General features: G+C 41.7%; 1 protein-coding gene across 8 annotated transcripts in view; it reads left to right on the forward strand.

Annotated features, from left to right (window-relative positions):
- The window catches only part of JARID2 (jumonji and AT-rich interaction domain containing 2), a 277,805-nt gene that overhangs the window by 209,285 nt on the left and 52,556 nt on the right, over nucleotides 1-15,964 (forward strand). For all 8 annotated transcript variants that reach the window (XM_030817334.1, XM_030817335.1, XM_030817338.1 and 5 more), the window contains one exon: nucleotides 13,573-13,749. In XM_030817334.1, the coding sequence (XP_030673194.1) occupies nucleotides 13,573-13,749 (177 nt within the window). The remainder of the gene's footprint in view (nucleotides 1-13,572; nucleotides 13,750-15,964) is intronic.

Here is a 15,964-nt window from a genome sequence, read left to right on the forward strand (position 1 = left end):
TGATCTCGAACTCCTGACCTCAGGCGAACTGCCTGCCTCGGCCTCCCAAAGTGCTGGGATTACAGGCATGAGTCACCGCGCCTGGCCGAAGCCAGGTTTTTTAAACAGTAACTATGACTTAACTAGTTTGGCTACTTTTGGGAAAGGAATTTTGATGTCTAAAATTGCTGTTGGCATCTTGCTTAGTAAATCATGAAATAATAGTTTCTGCCTCCACCAATCCACCAATCCCATTTCATTAGGATGTCTGAAGATTGCTCTGTTGATTATGGAATTCAGTTATGCAAGTCTTTACTATGGAGCAGTTGTGACTGTTGTGCTTAGTTCTCAAAGGTAGAGAAGGAGAGAAACCCATCAGGGAATGTCTCAGTGATTCTGTGTAGAGAGGAATATGTGTGTTTGTGCTACATGTACTTGTGTGTGCACTATCTTATAACATTATATTTTCTGAGGTTCTGGGAAACTTGGAGAGTCTTTTAGTTGCAGAGGCATGCTTATTTATTGTTCAAATAAATGCCATCTAGAGAAAACATTACCAAGTAAGTACCTGGCTTTGAAGTTTCAGGATTCCAGACAGAAGAGAATCATCTTTTCATAGATAAAATTTACTTCTTTTAGATGTCAAATACAAAAAAGATTTAAATAATGGAAGCCTAGGCGATGTTTAAAACAAATTTAAGAAAATGCTGTGAACCTTGGAAATGAATTTCATTTATGAGCTAGGCAATAAAAATAGGCTTTGTTATTTTTCTGTTCGTATACAATATTGTACTATTTTGCTATTTCTCTTATACTTTTTTTTAGATCTGAGGTATTAAAAATGAGTCAGCTTTAAAAGACCATTTTTTTGTTTTGTTTTGTTTTCCGGGAGGATAAGTGTGTTTACCTGATCTGACTCTACAAACCCCAAATGACAGATGATGCTTATTATAGCTTCATGACCCTGAAAATCCGATGGATTTGGTGGCCTTAGATAGCATCTTTTAATAGGTAGTTTCTTGAGCTAATTAAAACCTGTATTTCAGTGTGTACAAAGGTTACATAGTGATCCCTGTTGTTGTGGTACTTTAATAATTTTATTTCCATTTTAATTTAAGAAAAACAGGATGTTAAGCTTTTTTTTTTTTTTTTTTTTTTTTTTTTTTTTTTTTTTTTTTTTTTTTTTTTACAATCATAAAATAAGTTCCTGTTCATCTTGGGAATATTGGCAGAAGAAAGGTGAAGAAGTAGGCAAAAGAATACATTCAAAATAGCATCTCCCAGAGACGACCGCTGTTAATTACCTTGTTTGTGACTATTTTACTGAGCATTCTGTGTGCATATATAATGCGTATTTTTCCTGAAATGATATTGCATTATACTTTCGTTTTTGCAGTCTGATTTTCCTACTTAACACTGTCACAAAAATGCCTGTCATTTCATTTTAATAGCTTATGTTCCATTTGGTGAATGTCTCATAATTTATCTAATTCCTGATGCACATTTAGAGATATTTCCACCTTTTTGATACCCACTGCTGATGACGCATATCCTTAGTTAAATCTTCACCTTGTTGAAGCCCTTTCAGGCAAAGTTGACAGTTGGGAATGCGATTAACCTTCTTACACCTGCATCCTAATTCTGTTCTTTTTTGGTGCTGATTCCAAAGCAAACATAGCTTGTCACATCCCCAAGCCTCTAGCGTTCACCATAAAGAGCTCAGTCAGCCCATCACCCTTGGGTGACAGCGAGCACTGTGAGGGGTAAAGAAGGCAGTCTGTAATATGCTCATTATTTATAGGGAAGAAAGTCTGGCTGCAGAAATAATGAAGGAACCAAATCAAACACCTGGAAGTGATGTTTGTTGCTAAGGATCCAGGTCTTTTTTTTTTTTCCCCTCCAATCCTCAATTATTACCTTTAATATTCTCGGCACTTCTTTGGGATTTGGAAGAGAATAAATCGTGAGGCCCAGGGAAAGACAACGAGTGGAGTTCTTTAAACCTTGTTTGTTATCTGTTAATGACAGTGAGAAATCTTTGAGATGGGGAGGAAAAACCCTATACCATTAATACTGGGATTAGTATAGATATGTAAACACCCAGCTAGTCATTCTGAGGTTAAAAGCTTTAGAAATCTAAAACAAATTTGTTTTAAGACACTACCAGCTAAGTCTGCAAGGCTCTTTCATTTCCTATTTAATATTGTGACCTAAAATTTCTAAAGGAAAGGAGGATGGGATGAATAGTGCAGCGGGCCCAAGGTATTTGCCGGCAGTGTATTTATCTTTAAATAGCTGCTCTGAAGGGGTCCACATGTCTGTTGCCAGAGGCATAATTAGTATCTTTCACTGGCACACGCGGGGAAGAGGGTTTTGCGCTTGCTGCATGCAGTGATTCGTACCATCGCCGTATTCCCTGTCACCACTCTCGTTATTCTTAATGAGTTCTGTCGTCTCCTCTTTGTTCTGACTATGATTATTAACAAATTAAAAAGAGCTTAATGTAGCAGAGCACTGGCAGGTTAAATGATTCTCTTATTTACATTTTCCTCTTTATGGGGCATTGCAAACAAGGGGATTCCCAAAGGGGACTCCTGAAGCATGCAAACCTACATACACAGTTCATTCGTATGACCGTGGGCATTACAGTTCAGCGTCACAGCTCGGCATAGTGAAGAGAGCGTTATTATGGGGAATTCCTCGTAAATATCCTTACTGTCAGCCATTGTGAAGCAATGCTGTCTTGTTTTGGAACTGCCTGCCTTTTGTTTCTTCTGTCTTACAGAATCTTTAGTGATCAGCTGTCATTCAATTGCTAATTAATTCAGCAAATCTTTATTAAACTCTTTTTATATGCTTGACACCTAGAAAACAGATTAGACATAGGAAAGCAGTATTGGTGGTGGGTGAAATTGAGGACATAACAATAAATGGGTGAAAATGCTGGGGTAGAGGTGTGTACCCATAAAAGTGGGAAGGGAGAGGCCCTGGGATGGCTGCAAAGGAATGCTGACATTTGCTGCAGGTCTCGCTTTACAGTGCATTAGGAATCTTTGCAGAAAGAGGATAGTGCTGAGAAGGGGTTCTGCAGAAGCAACTGCCAAGGCATGGATTGATGTTGGAGGGCCTGGAGTTAAAGCAAGGAAGTTAGGATAAGCCTCAGATTCTGCATGCCCTGGGCTAGTTACTGGAGTATCCCTTGGGTTCTTCAAGTCAGGGGTGACATCATAATACACGTACGAGGTTAGGAAGATGTTACTGGCAGCTCTGTAGAAAATCGATTGAGGCTGCAAGGAGTTCTTCCTAGGAGCATTGGCAGAAGGCTGGCAAGTCTTGGGCAGATGATTTAAGTATTTCTCAGCCTGAGCTTCCTACATCTGCGAAATGGATATTCTAGAGTCTACAGCACACAGTTTCTGCAGAGGTAAACTAAAGCTAATGGGTATGAAATAGCCCAGAATTGATACATGAGGTGATCTTCCACATATAGGCGTCCTTTGATAACTCAGAGGACTGATTTATGGACCTCCTTTTGATACCAAAATTCATGGATACTCAAGTCCATTATGTAACATGGCACATGGTATTTGCATGTGTGCACATCCTCCTGTATACTTTAAATCATCTCTAGATTACTTATAATACCTAATACAATGTAAATGCTATGTAAATTTGTTACACAATATTGTTTAGAGAATAATTACAAGGAAAAAAAGAGTCTGTATGTGTTCAGTACAGATGCAACCGTCCCTTTTTTTACCTGAATGTTTTTCATCTACAGTTGGTTGATTCCATGGATGCAGAAGCGTATGATACAGAGGTCCAACTGTACATTTATTTACCATTTTTTTTTCCAGTGAATTGAGGCAGAGTTAGTGGAGAGGGAGATAATTAGATTTTGGATTTAGGTGGAACTGTCTGAAAGACCAGCTGAATAGACCATAGGTAATAGAGACAGCCAACCTGTGGTGTTTTTTCTAAAGAGCGTTGCTGGCCTCATTGGCAAGGAACACATATTTTGATGTAGTCCTAGTCTTGAGTCTTGAGGACTAGGATTTCTAAGTAGGGCAAATGCAAAAGCCTGGGGTGATTTAGAGGTCACAGAATGAAAGGGGATTAACCTGCCAGAAAGCAATTAAGTAATCCCCCAATTGTAAGGAACACTATGGTGTTAATAATGAGCTTCCTTGAGCAAAATGGGAATACTTTACATTATGTAAACTCTTTGGGGAGGAAAGCACACTGTCTCCAGTGGTACACAACTTTTTTTGAGGGTCTCCGGGAGGTGTTGCATCTTAGTTTTTGAGAGCAGCAGTAATGAAAGTGTATGTTTGAGAATGGTGCCTAGGGGCTTTCAGTGGCCTTAACGTTCTGCATATGCTTGGTTTTCTCCTAGAGTCACTTAGCTCAGTTCTGCTGAGCTACCTGTTTCATTTGTTGGGATAGTTTATCAGTTAATAATGAAGAAATCCGAAACCTTGGAATTTTTGAGGTCTGAGGAGGGGAAGGATGGATCACTTCTATTGGCCCTGTGACCTTGATCAGATGTTATTAATAAGACCGTAGGTCATTTTGCTGTGAGGATTCTCCCTGCTACAGGCCAGCTGGCCTCTGACCATGCTGTGCCCTCCCTGAAGATAAAGCAGGCTCCCTTTTTCCTGCCAGTGAGTACTGGCACAGATTCAGTAGTACTTCTCAGAGTCATCTCTGGCCTTCTCCTTACTTTCTAGAGAGTCCTTGAGTCTTTCTGAAATCCACTTAGAGGACATGGAAATAAGACTTAAGTATGGCAGTGCTGTTTTGTTGGCCAAGCACCTTGCTGACTGCAGGGGTTTCATTTATAGCACTAAAGTCCCTGGTATCTGTGTCCCACAGGGAAGTTGAGTATTTGGCTTTTCTGTTGGGAACTGAGGAAGGCCTCACATGATTTGTACAAAGACTTTTGTCTATAGTGGCTGTTAGAATGCTCATTTTGTTGTTGTTGTTGTTTTTGTTTTGTTTTTTGAGAGGAAGTCTCCCACCCTGTGTCACCCAGGCTGGAGTGCAGTGGCATGATCTCAGCTCACTGCAACCTCCGCCTCCCACGTTCAAGGTATTCTCCGGTCTCAGCCTCCTGAGTAGTTAGGACTAAAGACGTGCCTCACCACACCCAGCTAATTTTTGTATTTTTAGTAGAGACGGGGTTTCACCATGTTGACCAGACTGGTCAACTCGTGACCTCAGGGGATCCGCCCACCTTGGCCTCCCAAAGTGCTAGGATTACAGGCGTGAGCCACTGCACCCGGCCAGAATGTTCACTTTCTTACTGGTTTCTTCTTCTCCACTTGAGATAATACCGTGATGGCTTGAGCACCATCATGGCTGCTGCTATGTGGTATGATTTCTATATTCAGTGAGAAGCACCATCATGGCTGCTGCTATGTGGTATGATTTCTATATTCAGTGAGATGAAGCAAACCATAGATAGACCTTGTGGCATTTGACTGGGTGTGTATTTGCATGTGTTTTAAATTGCCAGTGCAGACAACAACGTGGGAAATGTTGTAAGGGGAATGTTGCAGTTTTCAATGACAAAGATGCTAGATCAGCGTGGGAATAGATTGGGAGGGAAGGTGGTATGATACCCATTGTATTCTCCTTGTGAAGTCCCACACGTTATTTGCACTTGCAGATAGAATACTACCCTAATGTCGGGAATTTCCTATTTGTGGGATTAGATAGGCACACCTGGGTGCTTGTTTGCACTAGTTCTTGAGAGCTGTAATCCAGGAGGAGGAGGGAGGGTTGCTGAAGGAAAGACTGGCCATGCATCTAGGAGGTCATTGCGTCATCCCTCCTTGTTCCTTAACAAAGACCGAAGGTTCAGCTTATTCTAACCATTGAGTTCATTTTGCATTTTCACCTCCTGTCTCCCAGATCCTGGTCACCAACCAATCTAGTTACTTTCCTATTTGGGAAAGAAGATTTGCTGTCACCTATGGAAAGAATGACAGTATGATTTTATACCTGTGAGCATAATGATATCACCTTACTGTGAGTCGCTCAGCTTGCTTTTGCCTATGTTTGGGGCCATAAAAATGTTTAGACTGAAGACATTATGCTCTGTATACAGTTGAGTAACCTCGAGTTTCATGGCAAGTAAGCAGCTCCCAGAGGCATGGCCTCATCCTAGAGTCTTGGATCCCATGTAGAGTCCTTTCAGTGATTGGTATCTGTTTTTTTTTTTTTTTTTTTTTTTTTTTGGACATACTATTTAAAAAGAAGTACATTCCCAAGAAAGATGAGCATGATTGGGTAGGCACCTCCTTATTCAGTAAGGAATAGGGATTCCCTTTGTGTTTTGCTCATGCTATTGAGGGCTGCTTCCCTATCTCTGCTACACAAATCCCTCTTCATGCCAGAAAGGACATTAAGTGAACGTTTTACATTCATTTTAATTTTAACCATTACCTTTCCTTTAGGGCAACTGATAGTAAGTTTGTCTTGATATAATGGAGATAAATTATTTAAGACATGAATGCAAGTCACCTTACAGATAATAATAGCACATGGAGTATCTGGATCTGGCAAATACTTTTAGGGTGGTAGGCAAATGAAAGCGAATTGGAAATTCTGTTTTAATTTCTTCCCTAATAAGTTGTAAAGTCAGACCAGGAACGGGCAGAGATTGGCATTGGACATGTTATATTTGTCCCCAAGTCTTTTAGGGAAGTTTGTGTTTACGTGTCGTGCATGCATGAATGTGTGAGATGAATGTAGACAGCTGCCCTGTTTGAGTCTCTGGTGCTTCAAACAGTGCTTGGTACATACATACGTAGATTGATGCACTAGGGTATTTGGGTGCAACTGCTTTCTTCTGTGACTTCTTTCATCTTCTATCCATTGCCCAAGTCCCTGCCAGCTCACTTTGAAGTTTTGTTTCTTAATTTGATAGTTGGGGTTGATTACTTTTCATTCTGTTTATGTATCCCGAAGATGAAACACAAACTCAGTGGGCCAGCCCCATGGTAATTGGGTCAAGCAATAGAATTTGACTCTCCAGCTAAATGACAGTGCACAGGGAATCCCTTTAGGGTCTTTCCAAAATACAGCCAAGCGATGTTTGGCTGCTTAAGATCAAGAACTGGTCGAGGGAGGGAAGATAATGGGCAGGAGGGCTTGTCTGTGTACATGATTCATAGAGAAGAATCCAATTTTATAGAAACCACAGCCTAAATTAGAGAAAGCAAGCTTTTGGATTAAAATGATCTCTGTTGTGGTTGTAACATACCACAGTTTGATTTTTGTCCAGATGAAAACATTTGGTTTGCACTTCAGTAAATATTGTGGAGACATTGCCAGCTAATTCTGAAAAGTAATGAAATACGGCTTTGGCAAAGAGCAGATGCATTCCGTACTCTGATTGCTCTTATCTGATCCAAGTTCAGATTTTTTTTTACATTTGCTAATGCACTTGAATAATCGGGAGAGAAAATCTGCCTGTAATTTTAATAGGAAACTGTCTACACTGACTATACTTTTATAATGACCACTCATAAAGTCTCCCCCTGAAAAAAATCCGACACAATTCCCAAACCTCTAAAACATACACCTTTTGTTGTTACTTTTCTAAAATGAGAGTTTGTAAAGGAGAGATACGATGTGGTGTTCCATGTGAGAAGTCAGCCTCTTTCGCTTGCTAATTAATGCTTGCTAATTAATATGAATGGAGCTGGTGTTTTTGCCGTGCAGAGTCCACCCCTGAGAACGCAAGGTCATGTGGGGTTGCGGAACCCTTTCTGTCTTGTCTCTTCTTTTCTTTCCTTTTTTTTTTTTTTTTTTTTGAGGTGGAGTTGGCCTCTTGTTGCCCAAGCTGGAGGGCAATGACGCAATCTCAGCTCACTGCAACCTCTGCCTCCTGGGTTAAAGTGATTCTCCTGTCTCAGCCTCCTGAGTAGCTGGGATTACAAGGTGCCTGCCACCACACCCCGCTAATTTTTTGTATTTTTAGTAGTGGGGTTTCACCATGTTAGGCAGGCTGGTCATGAACTCCTGACCTCAGGTGATCCACCTGCCTCGGTCTCCCAAAATGCTGGGATTACAGGCGTGAGCCACCGAGCCCGGCCAGCAGAGCCCTTTCTAAGCCTGCCTTGTTTTCACCATCCTTACTGGTGTTTCACAGCAGGTTGTAGGTGAGCCTTGCTGTGGAAAGGGGAAGGCCTCTTTTTAGAAAGTATTTTCAAGTTGTGAATTGCCTGTCTTCATGTCTCTCTTCCTGTTGTTTTCAACCTCGTAGCTAGCTCCATTCCCATTTTTGTGAATCCTGGACCCACAATGAGCTTTTCAAAAGATTGCTTCATCTGACATTTAGAGAAGAAAAATTTCCCTAATAAAATGTCTAGATACGAAGCTGACCCCTTATGTGCCAGAATCTATTAAGTTACAAGCTTTTTTAAATGAAAAATTTAAAAACACACTGTTATGTTTCCTTTTTTTTCTTTCCTTTTTTTTATTCTTTGAGACAGAGTCTCACTCTGTAGCCCAGGCTGGAGTGCAGTGGCGCAGTTTCAGCTCACTGCAACCTCTGCATCCCAGGTTCAAGTGATTCTCCTGCCTCAGCCTCCCTAGTAGCTGGGGTTACAGGCATCTGCCACCATACCCAGCAAATTTTTATATTTTTTAGTAGAGATGGAGTTTCGCCATGTGGGCCAGGCTAGTCTCGAATTCCTCACCTCAGGTGATCCTTCTGCCTTGACCTCCCAAAATGCTGGGATTACAGGTGTGAGCCTCCCCGCCCAGCCTGTTCTGTTTTCAGCTACGTCTGCTAGATACGAAGTTTCTACCGACTCAGTACAATATAATTGCGTAATGCATCCATTCACCCATTTCATACTGAGAAATATGCAATAGTTTTCTCCAGTGATAAACACCCTGGGCTGCTATCTGCCTTGAGGGGTTTGAAATATCCTTTCTTTCATCCTGTTTGTATCGAGCAGATTCTTCCTTCTCTGCATTTATTTCTAAATGTGATAATCAAGCTTGTATCTAGGTAAAGAGGAAATAAATGCTCTTTATATAAATGTCTTAATTAATTTTAGTTCTCGGATGCTTTGTGTCCTATACATTTGAGGTTGTTATTTAGCTATTTTCTAGATATTAGTCCTTTTCTATCACTGTGATCATTTTTACTTTGGCATGAAATATGAGATGATCTTACTGCATTTGTCTCGAGGAGAAAAAAAGAACCTACTTTGGCTTCATTTTTCCCAATTCTGTGGCTTCTCTGGGTCTGGAATGCCAGTTTGACCCCTCTGTGATTTTACAAGTGGACATGCCAGCAGGATTCTTAGAGGGATTTACAGCAACCACGTGGTGACAGAGCATTGGCATGTGCAGCATTAGACTCCGTTGGCTTTATTCTTTTGTACCTACTTCAGTTTGTCTATGAGGTTGATGAGATGGACAGGTATGAGGGTGCCCGGCCAAATTCTGGAGGTCTGTTCCTTCTAGGGGAGATGCTGATTGTTCATGAGTGCTCCCCCTGGTGGATGGGTGATGGATTGGCCGTGGCCCTTGGAGGATGATGCCAAGGAGGACAGTAAGGCCATATCCAGGCTTAGGGTGACAGTGTTGTCCCTGTGGGGTACCCACCAGTGAGAAGAAGGGGTGCAAGCTTAACCTCTGAACTAAGGGCACTCTGGTGGTGGTTACCCGACCTCTTCCCCTGGAGTTCATTTTTATTCTGCTTCAATCCCTTTCCTACACTTTCCCTTTTCCCAGTCTTCCTTCTGTTCAACATATTACCTCCTGATTCCCCATCTGATTTACGAATCCTTCATTACCCATTTTTCTTTGTTGATGCTTTACCTTTAGATCCAGACCAACATGCCAATTACCTGAATAGACGCAGAATCATCATCTAGGTTGAAAACAATCCTTTTTTCCTGTGTCCCCATATGTAGAAGAAATCGTATTCTTTCTCACCTCTGACTTCAGGGCCAGTTCCATCAGAGGGACTTACTACTATTATAAGGTTTTACTTTGAGAGCAAGTTCCTCAGAATTGCCCTTCTTCTTCACTGGTCTTCTATTTCTAATCTTACATTTCTTCTATTTTAGCCCCTCACTTTCTTTCCCAGCACTCAGCAGGTCACATCACGTGTTTGTATTTGCCGAGGAGCCATTAAAACAAATCTATTCATAATATTGGTTGTTTTCTGCTTTTGTTAAAAAATTATCATCTATGGGCCGGACATGGTGCCTCACTCCTATAATCCCAGTGCTATGGGAGATCAGGTGGGAAGATAACTTGAGGTCAGGAGTTCGAGACAAGCCTCGGCAACTTAGTGAGACCCCGTTCATACAAAAAATAAAAAATTTATCTGGGTTTGGTGGTGTGCACCTGTAGTCCCAGCTACAGGAGGCTGAGGTGGGAGGATCACTTGTGGCCAGGTGGTTGAGGCTGTAGTGAGTCATGATCACACCACTGCATTCCAGCCTGGGCAACAGAGTGATTCCTTGTCTCAAAAACAATATATTATCCTTTGTGGATATCAACAAAGTCTGGATGCTGAACTGAGCGTCTAGATGTTTTCTCCGTTTTAGTTCTTTGCAACATAAACTCAATCCTCACCCTAACATAAACTCAATCCTCACCCTTTCTCTCAACATCTTGAGTGTAAGGAATGTGATAGTTGCTTCATGCTGCTTCTCTAATGTTTGAGTTTTTAAAAAAATCCTCAACAGATCCTGTTAAGTCGAAGTTAATTCCTTATTTCTAATGTGCTTCACATGGATTTTTACCTGATTCTCTTTGAATCTTAGAATATTTTTATCAGATCTTATTGCTGTATTTTTTTTTTTTGGAGACGGAACCTTGTTCTCTTGCCCAGCCTGGAGTGCAGTGGCATGATCTTGGCTCACTGCAACCTTTGCCTGCCGGGTTCAAGTGATTCTCCTGTCTCAGCCTCCCGAGTAGCTGGGATTACAGACATGCATCAGCGTGCCCAGCTAGTTTTTGTATTTTTAGTAGCGATGGGGTTTCACCATATTGGCCAGGCTGGTCTCGAACTCCTGACCTCAGGTGGTCCACCCACCTCGGCTTCCCAAAGTGCTGGGATTACAGGCGTGAGCCACTGCGCCCAGCCTTATTACTGTATTTTTATATTGCTCCCACATGACCTCATTTGTGGAGTTTATTGCCTTTGCAACTGAGGGGAAAGAGGAAGGCTGGCGGGGTGATGGCTCTCCTCTTGAAATACATGCCTGTAACTTTCAGTCCCTCTTGCTTCTCCTGTTACTGTTTCCCTCTGACAAATGGTTGAATTGGCTGCAGAAGTTACCATGAGAAAGATCTACACAAGAACCTGCTGTTTTTATACCAATTCATGGTTTGGATTTCAGCTGCTAGTCATTGCCTCCAGGATACAGTATAGGAAGGCTGTTCTTTAAAATAAATTAAGTGTGGATATTTTTATCTGGAAGGAACTATTGAACTTATCCTATCTCCTTTTAAGAGAGGGAAATTTAATGGCAGAGTCTAAGGCTTACCAGTTCTCTCCTAATAGTATGACTGACAGCATATGTTAGATCGATAGTAAAATAATTTGAACATTTTTTGAGTGCTGTAGTTACTCTTGTTTTTTCATAAATACTTATAAAGGTAGATTTAGGGAAGAGGCATCAAAAAAGATTGTTATATTTGATTAGATAACCTGTCTATACCCATGAATATTGATACCATTCTGAAAACCATGCTAATTAGCCTCCTTTTTTCCTAGTCAGTCTTGTACTAATTGTAAAACCATTTAGATGGAGCATATATTTTGGTCCAGTGGAAATGTGGATAGATATTTTTTTCTCTTTCTTCTGTTTATTTTACTCCCTCTTCTATTTGATTTTCCCCAAAAGTCTATCCCCAAAGTCTGTGTGAGGTTTAAGAACCTTCTTTCTGTCCAGAATCTACTTCTAAATGGAGACAATCAACATCAAAAGTGCTTTTGTAAGACCAAGTTGAAATCTTCTATCTACAGAGGGTCTTTTTGCCGACTACATCCCTTTGCAGTTGCATATCCACTCAGTAATGTGGTTCACATAATTTGGGGGGTTTTTGAACATTGATAGGTCGTGAAGATACCTGTAAGAAAAGGAAGGGGTTGAAGGTCCCACATAGTCTTTGCATTTTGGGGAGATGCGTGCTTGGTTTGCCATCTCAGCTCCTTATACTGCTCGTTTTCCATTTCCTTGTCACTGAGCATATAGTTCCGAAGCCGGACAGAAATAGTTTTAACTGTGTGTTTAAACCTTGAGATCTTTGAGATCTGTATTTAGGTAGGAGAGTGAATTGGTGATTTGTCTCTTCGTTGGTGTTACTAGAGTGTTTTTAGCTCATTCATAGGCAGGCAGGCAAGAGAAGACATGAATTTTGTATTTACTAGTTCTTTTACTATTAGACTGAATGGGATTTTGTTTGTGTTTTAGAAGCCTCTGGTTCCAAACAATGTACGAATGACTTGATTGTTTCATCTCCTGAATTGCCTTTGTTTGATAAATAAGAACTATCTTGTGCTTTTTTTTTTTTTTTTTTTTTTTTTTTTAATATTGAGCCTAAGAGTGGGCATGGGGGCTCATGCCTGCAATCCCAGCACTTTGGGAGGCCAAGGCAGGAGGATCGTTTGAGTCCAGAAGTTTCAGACCAACTTGGGCAACATAGCGAGACTCCGTCTCTACAAAAATTACAAAAAATTACTAGGTGTGGTGGTGCGCGCCTGTAGCTCCAGCTACAGGATTGCTTGGCCCAGTAAAGGGTGTGGTGAGTTGTGATCGTGCCACTGTACTCAGCTTGGGCAACAGAGTGAGACCCTGTCTAGAAAAATAATGATATTGAGCTTTTTTTTTTTTGTTACTTTAAAATCTGGAATGAGAAACTTTGAGGATGAGAGGTTAAGATGTAAAAGGGTAAGGGTGAGGAGGTCGGTTCCCCTGTTGGGAGGTTTATTTTTTTTATTTTTTATTTCAAATTCAGCACTTTTACTTAGTGCAGCGTAGGAATTTATTTGGGTGATTTTTGCATCCAGTTAACCTAATCAGGACATCAAAGTAGCTTCCAAAACCATTGGAAGTTGGGGATTTCATATCCACCATAAGGAATGAATATTCCTTATGAATACAACACACTGATTTTATATAATGAAATGTTATATTGTTTTTAATTCTAGCTTCTCTAATTGTCTTTTCTTTGATTTTTTTTTTTTTTTTTTTTTAAGTCTATTAGAGTAATCTCTCTTCCTCAGCAGTGGGTAGGTGTTTTTATTTTATTATTTTTTTTGTTCCATCCTTGGATGTGTTTGTTTTTTTTTCTCAAGAGTTATTCAGGTGAGATTTTAAAAATCCTTATTTGTTCTGTTTTGCATCTTCTTCCTGCTGGGGGATTTTGCTCGAAATATGTTCAAAAGGCACAGATGATCTTGGGAGTATTTGAAAAATAAATTTAAAATGGCAATAGAGATCAGTTGCTTTGTTTTTTCTCCTCGGTTTCGTCTTCATTGTGGTGTTCCTTCTGGAAACGGCGAGGGTCAAGGCCTGTGTTTATGAGCTGTTTTTCTTATTCCACCAGGTTCTCCTGCGCTGCCCAACAGCATGGTGTATTTCGGAAGCTCTCAGGATGAGGAGGAAGTCGAGGAGGAAGATGATGAGACAGAAGACGTCAAAACAGCCACCAACAATGCTTCATCTTCATGCCAGTCGACCCCCAGGAAAGGAAAAACCCACAAACATGTTCACAACGGGCATGGTAGGTCCACCGTTGAACTTGGATAACAAGAAATCTAAAGCCTTGGGTGAGAGCTGGAAGAGAGCCTCTGCTGAGAAGGGATGAGATGAAGGCGAAGCTTGTTCTGGGTACTTCTCCAGGGCCAGACACTTCATGGGCAAAGGGATTATTGTAGTCCAGGGTGTTCTAGGTGAGTGCAGATACTCTGATGATGTGGAGATGATGGTAAATTCTATAAGAGCTGTAGATAAACAGGCATGGGAACAGGAAAAGACCAGATCTACATGGATGGTCAAGAAGATTTGGTGAAACAACATCTGTGCCCCCCCTTTAATTAGTAATGTGATTTTAGCAGATGGATATGGTGTAGGAAGAAAATTATCATTCCTCGTATGGAATTGCACATACATTCTGAAGTGAACTGATTTTCCCCTTGCGTGTATAGTGTGGAGGAGGAGGATAAAAGGCAGGAACAAAAGCTTGAGTATCACAGTGAGGAAACTCATCTTATGTGAATAAGTTGGCTATAGAAAGCGCCTAGTGGTCTGTCTTTTCTTTTCCTTTTCCTCTTTTCTTGTCTTGTCTTGTCTTTTTCTTTTCTTTTCTTTCCCTCCCTCCCTCCTTCCTTCCTTCCTTCCTTCCTTCCTTCCTTCCTTCCTTCCGTCCGTCCGTCCGTCCTTGCTTTTCCTTTCTTTCTTTTGTGACGGAGTCTCGCTCTGTCGCCCAGGCTGGAGTGCAGTGGTGTGATCTCGGCTCACTGACAGGTCTGCCTCCCGGGTTCACACCATTGTCCTGCCTCAGCCTCCCGAGTAGCTGGGACTACAGGCCCCCGCCACCACGCCTGGCTAATTTTTTGTATTTTTAGTACAGATCGTGTTTCACCATGTTAGCCAGGATGGTCTTGATCTCCTGACCTCGTGATCCGCCTACCTCGGCCTCCCAAAGTGCTGGGATTACAGGCGTGAGCCAATGTGCCCGGCCGCCTAGTGGTTTTTCAATAGAGAAGGGACTTAAATGGAGTTGTGCCCTGAAAACATAAAGCCGGCATCGATGATGAGGACTTCTTAAAGGGAAATAACTTCAAGGGGAAATGCACAGTGAGGTTGTAATTGTAGGCAATTCCCTGACCAAACATTGTCCAGTAGGATGTAGAATAGGTATAAAAAGGAGTGATTTCAAAGGCAGCACAGAGGTAGTCCTGAACTAATTGGAATTGCACTGAGTGGGGGAATGAGAGTAAGAAAAGAGGAAAGAGGCCGGGTGAGGTGGCTCACGCCTGTAATCCCAGCACTTTGGGAGGCTGGAGGTGGGCAGATCACGAGGTCAAGAGATCGAGACCATCATCAACATGGTGAAACCCCGTCTCTACTAAAAATACGTAAATTAGCTGGGCATGGTGGCGTGCCGCTGTAGTCCCAGCTACTGGAGAGGCTGAGGCAGGAGAAATGGTGCGAAGCCAGGAGGCGGAGGTTGCAGTGAGCCGAGATCGTGCCACTGCACTCCAGCCTGGGCGACAGAGCGAGACTCTGTCTTGGAAAGAAAGAGGAGGGAAGCAAAGAGAATGGGAGTCAGGAGATATGGCTGTTTTCTGTTGCCCTCCTATCAGCTACTCCACTAGACATATTTTACTTAGGACCCACTAGACCCTGTAAGATAGAGAAGCCTTGTCTACAAATGGTGGAGAATCAGTGCTGTCTTTAAGTGATTGAGGCAAAGGAGAGCTGCTCATTTTTCTCATTGGTGCCTGTGCACTGAGCTATCATTTGCCTTTCTGGATTCAGTGGGAAATAGAGGCTCAGGACAAGCACAGCTTAGACATGATTGAAATCTCTGTCTAGCTTTCATTATTGTTGGGCATTTCTGCTCTGTCCACTTAATAGTTGTTCATCTGGCTTGCCTCTTGCTTTTGATTGTGTTTAGGTGACACATCTGCATAGTAGAGAGTGCGATCTCTTTTTAAGGACTTGTGGTTTAATTGGGGAGATGGGGTAAATACAAAATGTAACTACATTTTAACCTTTCGGGAAAAGGTTGTCACCTGCAGCTGTGGTCATCAGGGCATCTGGGTGGTTGGAAGAGAGCTGCATATGTGAATTGGAATGCAGGTATTAGTGTACAGATGTAATTTCTAAGGAGGAAGAACATCGCAAACAGAGCGATGCGGAATAATGCCTGTTTTTGGGACTGTTGCCTGTTGTTCCGCCAGTGTGGAGGTCTACTCTTTGGTCACCTGGAA

This window comes from Nomascus leucogenys, chromosome 8 (genome assembly GCF_006542625.1).
Source record: "Nomascus leucogenys isolate Asia chromosome 8, Asia_NLE_v1, whole genome shotgun sequence".
NCBI classification, from domain to species: Eukaryota; Metazoa; Chordata; class Mammalia; order Primates; family Hylobatidae; genus Nomascus; species Nomascus leucogenys.